Here is a 13781-nt window from a genome sequence, read left to right as displayed (position 1 = left end):
CTGAATCGAGTGTTCCAAATGCGAGTGTATCCTAGATGGCTTCTGAGTGGGTGGGCGATATGTGGGATATGGGTCTGATACGGTAGGCAGCCTTCAACACTCCGAAATCCCACTCCGAAATCTACACTGCGTACCGAAAAAGTGAAAGTGAGACATAGTTTTCGAAAAATTAAAAATGCTTTTTCTAGCGATTTCTTCTATCTTACTTCTTTTTTTGTGTTCTTAAAATATGGATTTTCATCTCAAATTTCAAGGAAAACTGCCATGAATCTATTTCAAGATCAAAACAAGAAGTTTTAAAAAATCAGGAGTATGTCAGTCGAAAAATAAAAATAGAAAGAAAAATAAATAAGAAGTACGAAATTGGAAGATCTGAACAAACATACATCTCAATAGAACTCAATTGATACATTTAGGAACCCCCAACGAGCATTTTTATCAATTTTATCAAGTGTCAGCAAGCTATGAGAGGAGATGCTTTGCGGCGGCGGTGTGCCCCATATGCCTCGTATATGTCCCATACCGGCGCCCTTTCCCTGTACCCATTTCCTCGGCGCGTCCTCCATCTCTCATCCATTATGCGCATCATCGCCCAGGACCTGTGCTGGTATATATTCCATGAGAAGTGACAATAAATTTTCTCAAACGAATTTAGATAAAGGTTCCAACTTTGTGTGTCTAGAGAATGATTTTTCCAAATGTTTGCTTATCTAATCTTTAGTCATTTTCTAGAAACACAACATTTACAACACAAAAGATAACTTTCAGCTAAATTCTGTTAAGGAAATGTATTATCACTCCTTATTTATACCAGACAGAGTTATCAGGGGGTGAGATTTTAGAACTCGGCAGCCGGAAGTCGGAAGTCGTCCTTCCTTACATCTCTGATCCCATAACTAATACGGGTATATTTTTCTTTCCCTCATTCCTCATGTTCCTAATCGTTCATGGTCTTCATTTGTTTGCCGCAAGATAGTGTTTATGGCTAGCAATATGAAACACAGACAAAAAAGACAAAGTAAATACAATCGTCCTGTCGGCTGCTGTGTCTCTGTATTCTGTGATGGTTCTCTCATTTCTATTGATTCTTATTCTAATTTTCAGGTAATCTTTTTTCCCTTGTTTTAATATCCATCACCCGATTTCCAGTGTCTCTCAAGGATTCCCACTACCTGAAACCCAATCGTCTGGTCTGCGAAAAACTGTGAATACAGGAGTAAAATTTCTAGGAAACTTGCGAGAGCTTATCGATAAGAAATATTTCTTGGTACTCTTCATTTTTGGAGCTCTTGTTCTTGGTTCTGGGCGATGATGCGCATAATGGATGGGAGATGGAGGACGCGCCGATGAATTGGGTACGGCACAAATTCAATAAGCGGTTTGTTTTCTTTTGAAGCGAAAACACACAAGGGAAATGAAACATCAAAATGGCTTGATATTTGGAAAATGGAGAAACGCGCAGTTTGGAAATTCTAAATTCAAGATTCTTGAATTCTAAAGATGTTGTGGAAATTCTGAAAACCGATGTCTATTAATCCCAAAAAATAATATTTTAATTCTTCAATTCCACCCAAAAAATGTACAAAAAAATGTCAAAAACTCTCCAAAATCTTCGCATCACAATAACTTTTCAAATTTCCGAGTTTTTCGAACAAATAGCTGGCAAACTCGAGAACATAGAAAGTCATAAAGAATGCACAAAACATTGCGGATTTGATGAAAAACTCCTCTCGTGGATTATTGAAATCATCCGCGTAGATGAGCATTCCAAAACTGACAAAACATCCGTAAAAAATTCTGAAAAATTATATTTTTTTCTAAAAAAAAATAAAACTTACAGAAAGAATAGCACAGTATTTAAAATAAATTCTGCGTTTGTATATTTTTTCTTGGATTCCACTGGATTTTCAAAATTCGTTTTCTCCAATTTCGCATTTTCTCGCAGCTTTTTCAGATGAGCCCAAAAATAGAAAATGAGGAAAAATGCAGTTGCAAAATGCCAAATGGAAAAATCCGCAAGATGTTCATCGAAAATGGATAGTTGAATTCCGTTTGAGACTAAAAATACACTGGGGCAAAGACAGAGAATCACAGAGAAAACCAGAAAATCTGAAAGTTAATTTGTTTTTTTTAAATTTAAAGAAAAAAGAACTTGCGCTTAGAATTACTTCCTTTTTTGGAATCCATTTCGATAGCTCTGAAATTCGAAAAACCCCATTGAAATGAAAATCCCATATCCTTTTTTATATGGTTCTAAACTTGAAAAACAAAGGGATGAGCTGTCTGAAAAATAGAAAACAAGTCTAGAGGATTAAAATTAAACGGGACTGTTTCTTACGATTCGTTATTTTTTCTGAATTTCTGAATTTCTGAATTTCTGAATTTCTGAATTTCTGAATTTCTGAATTTCTGAATTTTTCTGAATTTCTGAATTTCTGAATTTCTGAATTTCTGAATTTCTGAATTTCTGAATTTCTGAATTTCTGAATTTCTGAATTTCTGAATTTCTGAATTTCTGAATTTCTGAATTTCTGAATTTCTGAATTTCTGAATTTCTGAATTTCTGAATTTCTGAATTTCTGAATTTCTGAATTTCTGAATTTCTGAATTTCTGAATTTCTGAATTTCTGAATTTCTGAATTTCTGAATTTCTGAATTTCTGAATTTCTGAATTTCTGAATTTCTGAATTTCTGAATTTCTGAATTTCTGAATTTCTGAATTTCTGAATTTCCGGAGTTTTTTGGAATGAACTTGAACTTTTAAAACTGAAAATTTTCAAATATCCGGGTTTCTGAACTTTTGCTTTTTTGTTTTGAATTTTAGAGATTTTTCGAGTTTTTAGGACTGCTGCATTGTTTAATACCTGATTTTTTGAAGCTTTTCTAATACTTCATTTTCGAGAGAATTTTGAAAAAAAACGAATTTCTTGGAAGTTTGGTTTGAAAATTTTTGGAAAATTTCCAAAAATTATTTTTTTTTTCAAATTAATTCATTCCCACGAAAATTTCTGTTAATTATCGAATCAAACATTTCAAATTTTCCACTGTCTTCTCATGAAGACTTCTCTTCAAATTCAGAATTCTGCCGAACAAGAAAACTACAACAGGAAGAATGAAAATGAGCAATGAGAAAGTACAATACAAAAAGAATGCCCAATAAAATTCATAACGATAGTCCCCAGTTTCCAAAACGTCCAAAACATTGTAACTGATGTAGAATCCTACAAAGATCTGAAATTTTTCCATTTTTTCGATTTCAAAGTTTTTTAAAATTTCTTACAAAATGAAATAAACAGTCTTCAAAATCAATTTGACATTGTTCAATCGTTTTTGGTTTTTCTGAAATCGTTCTTCATCCGGAAATTCACTTTTTTCCTCTAGATTTTTATCGTGTTTTGCTTGTCCAAATATCTGAATGCAATGAGCCAGAAAATAGATAATGAAGCAGGAAATAGTCGCAAAATTCCAGAATTTCCAGTCAGAAATGTAGTCGTCGTAGGAATGAATTCCAGCAAGTATAAGGCAAACGATGGGAGCGATATAAATCAGAGAAGAGATGAGAAGGAAGCCTGGAATGTTTAGGAATCTTAAAAGAATTCTGAAATTTTTAAAATTTTTAAACTCACAAATTGCTCTGGCTCTTATCGGTTGGGTGAATTCCGGCTGGGAGTCCATCATGAAAAACATACAAAAATGAGACGAAATTTTTCAGAATTCTGAGATTCTGAAACACAAAAATTCTCAAATTCTCGAACATTATGAATTATGAAAATTAAAATACCCTGTCATTCCCACCAAAAAGTTTTAGCAAAAAAAAATAGCAGACTAGAAAACCCATAGCAGATGATTTTCCTGATAGCAGACGAGATTCTGAAACTGGAGTAAAAATAGCAGATAAGACAAATATAGCAGACGAGCCAATATAGCAGACGAGTAAATAGCAGATAATACCAAAGCAGATGAGTATTTGCCTAAGTGAAAAGCTTGTAGATCAAAAGCTTTGGATCTATAGTGAACGGGACAATAATATTTCAGATTTGCTGATTATCGAAATTTGAAATGATTTCTGAATTACAGTATTTTGCAGAGAAGTAGCTGGAATATTCAAATAGGAAGTTTTCAGTAGAATTACGGGAGATTCAGTTTTAAAGGTTTTGTATTAAGTTCGAAAGTTATATGGTTCACACGGTACAGCACTTCGGTTTGGATTTTCTTTTTTTTTGGGCCCTCTATTTAAATTTTTGTCCACTATTTTTTTTTTCAGATCCCCTTGCACCAAAACTCATTTAATTATAATTCAAATTGTTAGCACTTGGTATTTTTTCCTTAAAAACTCAATTTTTCCCATTATCAGAAATTTGACTCTTTTTGATTTCTTGGATATTGCTCCAGACAACCGATACAATATGACTGGAGTTATGACGGAGGCGTTACCTATGAAAACTACAAAAATTCAAAGTGGTATTTAATTCCCAAACCAAATAACCAATTTTTTCTAATTTTCCTACAACTATGTCTGAATCTTCTGGAAATTTTTTATTCTGGATTCAAGTCACACATTTTGTCCCAAAACTTGGATTCATTCTCACAACACTTTTCGGATCGCTTCTTCTTCTGCTCAATTATCTCGGCGCGCAAAAAAACTTTGGATCCTATAAATACCTGATCAGTGCGTTTACAATTCTTGGCATGGTTTTTTCAGCCGTTGAGATTCTGGTTTATCCGGTAGGCAATAAGAAGGAAAGATCCTGAAAACCAATAAAGAAAATTCCAGAATGTGCACAATTATAAAGCCGGATTTCTGTTCTTCAGTTTCCAAGAGTCTTTTGGTTTGACAAGTTCATGGAGTAGGAATATACCATTGGCAGGTTACACATTTTTCCATTCAGCCACAATGTCGCTGTTGTCGGTGCATTTTATATACAGATATTGGGCTGTTTTTGAGTGAGTTTTCATTTTAACAAAAATTTAAAAACATCTTTTTCAGCACTAACAAATTAAACTACTTCCAAGGGATCCGGTCTCTGATCTGGTTTGGCTACTGCACATTCTTTGGGTTCCAATATGCCCTTGGAACTTACTTCTTCCTTGCCAGAGACGAAATTGCCGATGAATACTTCCGTGAAGACGTTCTTCTTCGCTACAATGCAAATATCACAGAACTTCCTGCAATGTCAATTGTATCTTATGATCCTGTTGATGGATCAATCCGCTGGTTTAATCTTATGGGAGTGATCAATATCAGCGCAATTGTCAACTTTCAATATGCCATTATGATTTATTGCGGATGGACGATGCATACAAAAATGGAGGATAAGATTAAGCATTTTTCGGAGACATTGAGAAAGCATCATAAGCAATTTTTCAAGACTTTGGTTATACAGGTACGGATCCTTTTGAAGGAAAAAAGGAGAAATATATTTGGGATTACAGATCACAACTCCCACTATCATTCTTTTTATTCCGATTACTATCATCATGATTTTGCCAATTATGAATCTGGATATCAGTCTTCCAACTGGAGTGTTCCTTTGTAGTTTTACCCTCTATCCAGCAACTGATTCGATGACTGTAATGTATGTGGTGTCAGAGTATAAGAATACAGCTAAAAGTGAGTTTAGGAAATTATTTGAAACTGAATGTTTTGTTCAGGAATCCACAAAGTGTTCGGAAATGGAATAAAAGAAATACAAGTATCGAGAATTAGCTCTACAATAAACCCGGCCAGCACAGCACCGTCTTCGTGAATTTAAATATTTTCTTGATAGCTTTTGTTCCGGTTATAGCCTTAAACATGACAACATCATTAAAAATGGTTATCGGAGCTCCACAACCCTTTAATGCTCTAATATAGAAGCCAACCCTATATGTACACTTTAAGCTCAATTTCCGCGGTTACTTTAAAAGATATAAAATACTATTCAACTGATAAATTATTCATCATAATATCAGCAATAATTTAACAGCAGACAGATTTTTTATATCTATTATAGGAACCGAGATACATGAGCTCAAAACGTTTACGGTACTCGTAAGAATATGGAATACCCCGAAGAAGACTATAGTTTGTTCCGAACATTACATCTCACAAAACTTGCACCCAAACCCCATACAAACACTTTTATAGTTTCTCCGGATATATAAATCAGAGAAGTTGTCATTTTCCGATCCAACTACGAAGCATGAAGCTTCTTAGTCTTGTTTTCTTGGTGCCTTTTATTGCGGCCATTTTCCTCGAAGGTAATGGTAACGGTGGAGAAAGACATCATAGTGGAGGTGGTGGATTCTCGTCTTCTTCTTCGTCTTCTGGATCATCTGGTTCTTCTGAAGAACATGGACACCATCATGGGCATAGGCCACCCCACACCCCCATAGACCACCACCACCCAGAAAGCAATGTGATGAGGGATGGATGAGATTCGAGAGACCTAATGGATTGATTTGGTGTATTTATGTGAGTTTGAAAGCCGGTTTCGAAGTTTAAAATGCATTTTTTCAGCTCGGCTATTTTGGAGTCACCAACGGCTACTTTTCTCAAGATCAGGCTCAATCTGCATGTCGAAGTCTCGGAGCCACTCTCACCGGATTTCAAAACGATAATGAGCGAATGACAGTAGCTCGTGAGGCTCTGACTAAAATCACCAACCAAGGGATTATGGTAGCTGGGCTTTGGCTTGGAGCCACAAATCTTCCGGGATGCCGATCTCCTAGTTGTGGACCGTATAGCACTTTTCAATGGACCGATGGACATACAACAGGATTCGAAGGTTTCAAGTGGGGAGTTGGCGAGCCGGATAACAATAATTGGCCGTGAGTTTTTAGTTGGAAAAAATTATAAAAGTAGATGTACACAGGAGGCACGGCTTGCATTCAACAGTTTATCATTTCACCAAACTTCGTGGCGGGACCAAATGACTATGCCTCTTGGAAAGCAGCGTTTATTAATGGAGATTTGGACAAGTATACATGTCAAGCACCAGCCTATCCATACACGAGATACTATTGCTTGTGGAAAAGTCGGTGCTCAACGAACTGCATAAGACTCAATAAGACTCAATAAATAATATTTTCATGGGTTTCCTAGTTTCTATATAAAATAACGGCGTTTTTTAAAGCTAATTGACAAAAAGAAAAGTATAGTGTACTACTGAAATGCGATCCAAATAAGGAAAAAAGCAGAATGATCTCGGGCGGGCTCGAACCACCGAAACTCTGTGTGTTACACAGGTCCTGGGCGCGCATACGCATAATGGATGGGCGACGGAGGACGCGCCGATGAATTGGGTACAGGGAAAGGACGCCGGTATGGGGCATATACGGNGCATATGGGGCACACCGTCGCCGCAAAGCATCTCCTCGCCTGGCTTGCTGGCACTCGATGAAATGAACTAAAACGTTGGTTGGGGGTTCCTAGAAATATTAGNTAAAGTCTATTGTGATGTGATTTTGTTCAGGTCTTCCGATTTCGTACTTTTCCTTTATTATTCCATATTTTTTATATTTTGAACGACATATTACTGATTTTTCGAAACTCAATGTTTTGGTTTTGAAAAAGACTTATGGCAGTTTCCATTTAAATTTGATATGCAATCAAAAACAGAAGAAAATGGGAAAAAATTCGCTAAAAATTGTTTTTTTTTCATTTGTTCAAAAAATGTCTCACTTTCACTTTTTTTGAAATTGCATGAAAAATTGAAAATTTTTATAGTTTAAACTTTGTAATTATTGTATACTTACCAACTTACCTTTTATTCCACCTGAAAATACGATTTTTACAATAATTACAAAGTGAAATCAAAAAATCTCAATATCACCTATTTTGGCGAAAAACATAGCAATTAACGAGTGAAAGACATGTTTCTGCAAGAATTCAGCGATTTTTTATTCTGCCATAACTCTTTTTCACAAAAAAAACATCGAAGGAATAATCGAAAAACCAGAAATGTAGGCTCGAATTGACGAAAAATTGGCAAAGTTGCCGGTGTGGATTTACGGTAAACAATGGGCGCATCCGGGATTTCGGAGTGTTGTAGTCGGCCTACCGTATCAGACCCATATCGCACATATCGCCCACCCACCCAGAATCCATCTAGGATACGCGCGCATTCGGTACACTCGATTCAGCCTCTCCCGCATCGCACACATATGAGACTCATCGCAGCTCGTTGTTCGCGATATGTGTCAAACGGACTTCTAGAGGATCGCATATGGATCGGGTCCTTTATGCGCATCATCGCCCAGGACCTGTGACTACACCACGAGACCGCTGTTGGAAACAGGAGCGCCATGGCATACAAGAAGGGACACTAACGAGGGCGCGACACACACGCACTAGGTGACCTTCATAAACGCAAATTGACCCTTGCACTTTCGGCCTGCTTAGTATAGTGGTTAGTACTCCACGTTGTGGCCGTGGCGACGCTGGTTCGATTCCAGCAGCAGGCATTGTTTTCTTTTTAATTTTTTGTTTCGGTAATAGGTCTAAAAATGTGGCTTCGGGCGTTTTAATTTGGTTCTTCACGTGTTTTGATCCAGTTTCGTAGTTTCTTGGGATAAAATTTTTAGAAGAGATTCATTTCTTATCGGCATTTATTTAGGTGTCTCTAGTTTCTTTTTTCAATGCAATTTCAATTTTAACATGCAAATGGAAAACCAAAAATAATTTCAAAATCTGAATAAAAATATATTTTTTGTTTTTTTTTTGAGTTTACATTTTGTGTAAGTTTCCAATCTCCAAACTTCTCGTCTTTTTCCCCCATTTTCAGTGCGCGTTCGTTTTTTCGTTTCTTCTTTTCTGTCTCATTTGTTAACGTTCTCTTTCCCCCATCTCCCCGTCGCCCGTATAGCTCAGTGGCAGAGCGTCTGTCTCGTAAACAGAAGGTCGGCGGTTCAATCCCGCCTGGGGGCATTTTTTGTTTTTTATCATTTCTTTAATCAAAAAAAATACTTTAAAAATAACACATAGTTTTATTGAAAACTTTCAAGGATTCGGCATAGGCGCCGGAGTTGTACTTTTTGATTTTTTAACACGAGACATACAGAAATTGTAAAAGTATTTGATAAGCATACAGAAATATACAAAAAGGGTAAGTAGGCCGAAATAGAAACTGAAAATTATAGGATCCGGATTTTCGGCTCCTTTTCCGTGGACCGCAGCGATGAGGACGTGAAGAGCAGTTATAGTTAGACCGAAGGTTCTGGAAAAAATGTTACCTTAAAACCTGTAGTAGAAGAGCCCCCTAACTTTGAGCCAAATTTTCTCAGTTTCTGTCAAAGATATAAAAAAGTTTTCAACTGATAAATTTTTTATTATAATGAATTTACTAATTTTCGTCTTTTTTTCAGTTTCTTCTGCTTTTCGAAATGTTCTCTTATTGAAATTCAGTATTTTTCGCTAAATTTATCTAACTACTGGCATAAAGAAGCACTGAAAAGCTTTGCGCACTTTCGCTCTGCGCGTTTTTAGTTGAAAACGCAGAAAAAAAACTCCTTGCGATGAAAGTTTCGAAAGTTTCGCTATTTTTTGCTTCGGAACGTTACAAATGCAGCCTTTCAGGAGTTTTTATATGGTGAGTTGGTAAGTTTTTATACGTTCCGAAGCAAAAACTATCTTAAACTCTGAAATTGTTCATGCTTTGTCGAAAATTAACCTCGCCGATACTTCATAGGTGTGACGTTTTGCAAGTGCAATGTTTGGAAAGTAACAACTTTGCAAGGTTCGCAAAAAAATTAATACGGAAATCAGTTTTTGCTGTTTCTGACTCGTTTTTTAAATTTCACATGCGAAACGTCGCCCTTTTGAAGTCTGCTTTAAAAATGCCGCAGAGCCTAAAAATCTAAAGATTTTTTACTTGCCAGTTTTTAGTGTTGCGAACGTATCAATTTTACTTATATTGAACGTATTTATAAGCGAAAAATACTGTTCAATGAGAGAAATGTACATACCGAAAAACGAAAAAAGTTGAAAGGGAGAAACGAAGAAGAGAAAGAGAACGAAAGGAAATAAAAAAAACCGACACGCTACATCCATCCGGACATACGGAATTTGGTGAATGTTATTAGTAATGATGTGTTTGAATGAAAAAAAAGAATGATGTATTGTGCTCAACTTTAAATAATGTTAAAAATTTTGGATTTCTGAAAAGACGTACAAAATTGATTGTAGTCTGCCACATTACCACTTAACCTTTCAGAAAATGAGTCATCTTTTGCCTCTGGCTTTCTGTTTTGTTGAAAAATAATAGTTTAGATTTCAACACTGTTTATCCACTACCAGATTTCAGAAGGGCAGAATGAAATTCTAAAATTGGAAAATTCTGAATTTTCGGAGCTTCTAAAAATTTCAAACTTTGTGGAAATTATTTTTTTTTTGAATTTCTAAATATCCAAAATTTTGGAATTTTAAAACTTTCTGCGCTTTTCAAATCAATTCATATTCACATTTTTCTTCGAATTTTTTCAGTTTTCACACTCAAAAACGGATTTTTCGAAAATATGAAAACAACTCATTTTTTCAATCCGTTGAGAATATTTTGCTTGAATAACTCGAGAAATTAGCTTTTGCATGATTATCGAATCAGTAACACTTTGTTAATTTCGGGGCGATTTTGAAAGTTTCAATATTTTATCATTTACAATCTTCTTTGCCTCATCCTTATGCTTTTTGTGAGATGTGACAATTGTAGTGAGATGTGACAATTGTAGCAAGGCATAATATGGGTAGAACGGGAAAGAAAAGTTTCATAGTTTTTGGTTTCTGAGGTCTTGCAAACGAAGACGATGGTGTGTAATGTCAAATGAGGGGTTTATGATTTCAAGGGGTTTCCATGTTTATGGATTCGGAGTTGTGGTATAAAAGAAGCGCAGGACGCGTTCAATTGAACCAGTTATTTACTTTTGTATATTTTTTCTCATTTCACAACGCATGCTTATTAGAAACTTATTAGAAACTATTTATTAGAAACTTGGGTAATTAATCATTACCCAATTTTGCGGTACTTAGCAATCATGGGTTATGGCTATCAACCGTGATAAAAGTTTTGAGGTCGAAGGTTTAAAAAGCGAAGCGATCTTACTTTTAACGCCTTCTTTATAACTGAAACATTATACACGACACCTAAAAAAAGGAAAAATGCCTGCTATTGGAATCGAACCAGCGCCGTTACTTGTTCTTCGTTATTTTTTGAATTTCTCAAAAACGCTGAAAATAGAGAATTATAATATAAAATCAGCAAAATTAAAAGAAAAAAACGAAAAACTAAGACTGATCTCGGGCGGGCTCGAACCACCGACCTTCTGTGTGTTAGACAGATGTGATAACCACTACACCACGAGACCGCTGATTGAGAGTGGGCGCCAGGGCATACAAGAAGAGTGACAAACACGCACTGGCCGACCTTCATAAACACAAATTGGACATTGTACTCTCGGCCTGCTTAGTACACAGGTCCTGGGCGATGATGCGCATAAAGGACTCGATCCATATGCGATCCTCTAGAAGTCCGTTTGACACATATCGCGAACAACGAGCTGCGATGAGTCTCATATGTGTGCGATGCGGGAGAGGCTGAATCGAGTGTACCGAATGCGCGCGTATCCTAGATGGATTCTGGGTGGGTGGGCGATATGTGCGATATGGGTCTGATACGGTAGGCCGACTACAACACTCCGAAATCCCGGATGCGCCCATTGTTTACCGTAAATCCACACCGGCAACTTTGTCAATTTTTCGTCAATTTGAGCCTACATTTCTGGTTTTTCGATTATTCCTTCGATGTTTTTTTTGTGAAAAAGAGTTATGGCAGAATAAAAAATCGCTGAATTCTTGCAGAAACATGTCTTTCACTCGTTAATTGCTATGTTTTTCGCCAAAATAGGTGATATTGAGATTTTTTGATTTCACTTTGTAATTATTGTAAAAATCGTATTTTCAGGTGGAATAAAAGGTAAGTTGGTAAGTATACAATAATTACAAAGTTTAAACTATAAAAATTTTCAATTTTTCATGCAATTTCAAAAAAAGTGAAAGTGAGACATTTTTTGAACAAATAAAAAAAACAATTTTTAGCGAATTTTTTCCCATTTTCTTCTGTTTTTGATTGCATATCAAATTTAAATGGGAACTGCCATAAGTCTTTTTCAAAACCAAAACCATTGAGTTTCGAAAAATCAGTAATATGTCGTTCAAAATATAAAAAAATATGGAATAATAAAGGAAAAGTACGAAATCGGAAGACCTGAACAAAATCACATCACAATAGAACTTAACTAATACTTCTAGGAACCCCCAACCAACGTTTTAGTTCATTTCATCGAGTGCCAGCAAGCCAGGCGAGGAGATGCTTTGCGGCGACGGTGTGCCCCATATGCCCCGTATATGCCTCATATTGGCGTCCTTTCCCTGTACCCAATTCATCGGCGCGTCCTCCGTCGCCCATCCATTATGCGTATGCGCGCCCAGGACCTGTGTAAAGTGGTTAGTACTCCACGTTGTGGCCGTGGCGACGCTGGTTCGATTCCAGCAGCAGGCATTGCTTTCGTTTTTTTGTGATTGTTGTTTAAGAGTTAGAGAAAGTGTTAAAAGTAAAACCGATGAACTTTGCTTTTACAACCTTTGGCCCATCTAAGCTTTTCTCCAGTTTAATAGTCATTACTCATGAGAGTCAATGTTTGTTGAAAATTAAGAAAGCAACAACAATGAAGCTTCTTATTCTTGTTTTCTTGTTCACGGTGCCTTTTATTGCTGCGATTTTCCTCGAAGGTGGTGGTGGAGTAAGACATCATGGTGGAGGTGGTGGATTCTCATCATCTTCCTCTTCTTCTGGATCTTCTGGATCTTCAGAAGAACATGGACACCATCATGGGCATAGGCCTCCAAGTAGACCACCCCATAGACCACCACGACCACCCCATAGACCACCACGACCACCCACCAGAGAGCAGTGTGATGATGGATGGCTGGAATTCCAGAGACCTAATGGGATTTGGTGTATTTTGGTAATATGAAACTCTAGAAGACGTTCAATTTTCTAATTTTCAAGGTTGGTTTTTCGGGAGTAACCAATGGATGGTACTTTCAGCAAGATGCTCAGAATACTTGCACCGGTATGGGACCAGTACTCACTGGATTCCAAAATGAAAACGAGCGTATGAAAGTGGCAGGGGTGGCGCTGGACAAATTGACAGCACTAGGACAGACTGTAGGAGGACTTTGGGTTGGAGCAACTAATCTTCCGGGATGCAGAGTTTTTAGCTGTGGACCCAATAACACGTTTCAATGGACCGATGGAGAAACAACAGGAACTGAAGGTTTCAAGTGGGGGATCGGGGAACCGGATAACAGTAATTGGCCGTGAGTGTGTCCTTTTTATTTCTAAAACGAGCTGAGTTTTTTTAACAGAGGAGACACGGCTTGCATTCAACAGTTCATCGTTGCTCCAAACTATGTCGGTATGTGGAAACCTTATTTTGTGAATGGGGATCTTGACAAGTATCAATGCGTTTCGCAAGCTACTCCACCGCCCAGATTTTATATATGCGGAAAGAGAGGAGTCCGCAGATAGTTGATGGTTTCTTCAATAAATGTTGTTAATAAAAGTTTGTTGAATCGATAATTTACTGGTGTATTTATTCTACTCAACCTCAAATGATGTTAAACAATTGGGATTTCAGAAGAAATATGCGAAATAACTCGCAGCCCAGCGAAAATATTAATGTAAAGATTTAACAAGGGAATCTTAACACCTCGTGAACCTAGATTTCGATGAACATTTCAGACTAAA

General features: G+C 36.7%; 5 protein-coding genes and 4 non-coding genes across 9 annotated transcripts; 6 read left to right on the top strand and 3 right to left on the bottom strand.

Annotated features, from left to right (window-relative positions):
• Positions 1-1592: 1592 nt before the first annotated feature.
• On the bottom strand, positions 1593-2187 carry CBG04905 (the record flags this gene model as incomplete). Its single annotated transcript, XM_002638023.1, has 3 exons — positions 1593-1797; positions 1839-2109; positions 2169-2187. The coding sequence occupies 3 exons, from the start codon at positions 2185-2187 to the stop codon at positions 1593-1595; spliced, it is 495 nt and encodes a 164-aa protein (XP_002638069.1).
• Positions 2188-3221: 1034 nt separating this feature from the next.
• On the bottom strand, positions 3222-3687 carry CBG04902 (the record flags this gene model as incomplete). Its single annotated transcript, XM_045238246.1, has 3 exons — positions 3222-3231; positions 3281-3569; positions 3627-3687. The coding sequence occupies 3 exons, from the start codon at positions 3685-3687 to the stop codon at positions 3222-3224; spliced, it is 360 nt and encodes a 119-aa protein (XP_045092801.1).
• Positions 3688-4512: 825 nt separating this feature from the next.
• CBG04904 lies at positions 4513-5747 on the top strand (the record flags this gene model as incomplete). Its single annotated transcript, XM_002638022.2, has 5 exons — positions 4513-4725; positions 4775-4944; positions 4988-5384; positions 5434-5611; positions 5653-5747. 5 exons carry the CDS (start codon positions 4513-4515, stop codon positions 5745-5747), a joined length of 1053 nt encoding a protein of 350 aa, XP_002638068.2.
• Positions 5748-6182: 435 nt separating this feature from the next.
• CBG04903 lies at positions 6183-6416 on the top strand (the record flags this gene model as incomplete). Its single annotated transcript, XM_002638021.2, has 1 exon — positions 6183-6416. The coding sequence occupies one exon, from the start codon at positions 6183-6185 to the stop codon at positions 6414-6416; it is 234 nt and encodes a 77-aa protein (XP_002638067.2).
• Positions 6417-8373: 1957 nt separating this feature from the next.
• Positions 8374-8445, top strand: CBG28411. Its single transcript has one exon. It is a non-coding gene (tRNA).
• Positions 8446-8836: 391 nt separating this feature from the next.
• Positions 8837-8908, top strand: CBG28319. The gene has a single exon. It is a non-coding gene (tRNA).
• Positions 8909-11264: 2356 nt separating this feature from the next.
• On the bottom strand, positions 11265-11337 carry CBG28758. Its single transcript has one exon. It is a non-coding gene (tRNA).
• Positions 11338-12461: 1124 nt separating this feature from the next.
• CBG28250 lies at positions 12462-12530 on the top strand. Its single transcript has one exon. It is a non-coding gene (tRNA).
• Positions 12531-12591: 61 nt separating this feature from the next.
• On the top strand, positions 12592-13562 carry CBG04901 (the record flags this gene model as incomplete). The annotated part of the gene is made up of 3 exons (XM_002638019.2): positions 12592-12996; positions 13041-13351; positions 13400-13562. The coding sequence occupies 3 exons, from the start codon at positions 12592-12594 to the stop codon at positions 13560-13562; spliced, it is 879 nt and encodes a 292-aa protein (XP_002638065.2).
• Between the last annotated feature and the right edge of the window lie 219 nt (positions 13563-13781).

This window comes from Caenorhabditis briggsae, assembly GCF_000004555.2.
Source record: "Caenorhabditis briggsae complete genome, chrV, whole genome shotgun sequence".
In the NCBI taxonomy this organism is placed as follows: domain Eukaryota; kingdom Metazoa; phylum Nematoda; class Chromadorea; order Rhabditida; family Rhabditidae; genus Caenorhabditis; species Caenorhabditis briggsae.
This window is presented reverse-complemented; position numbering and strand designations above follow the sequence as displayed.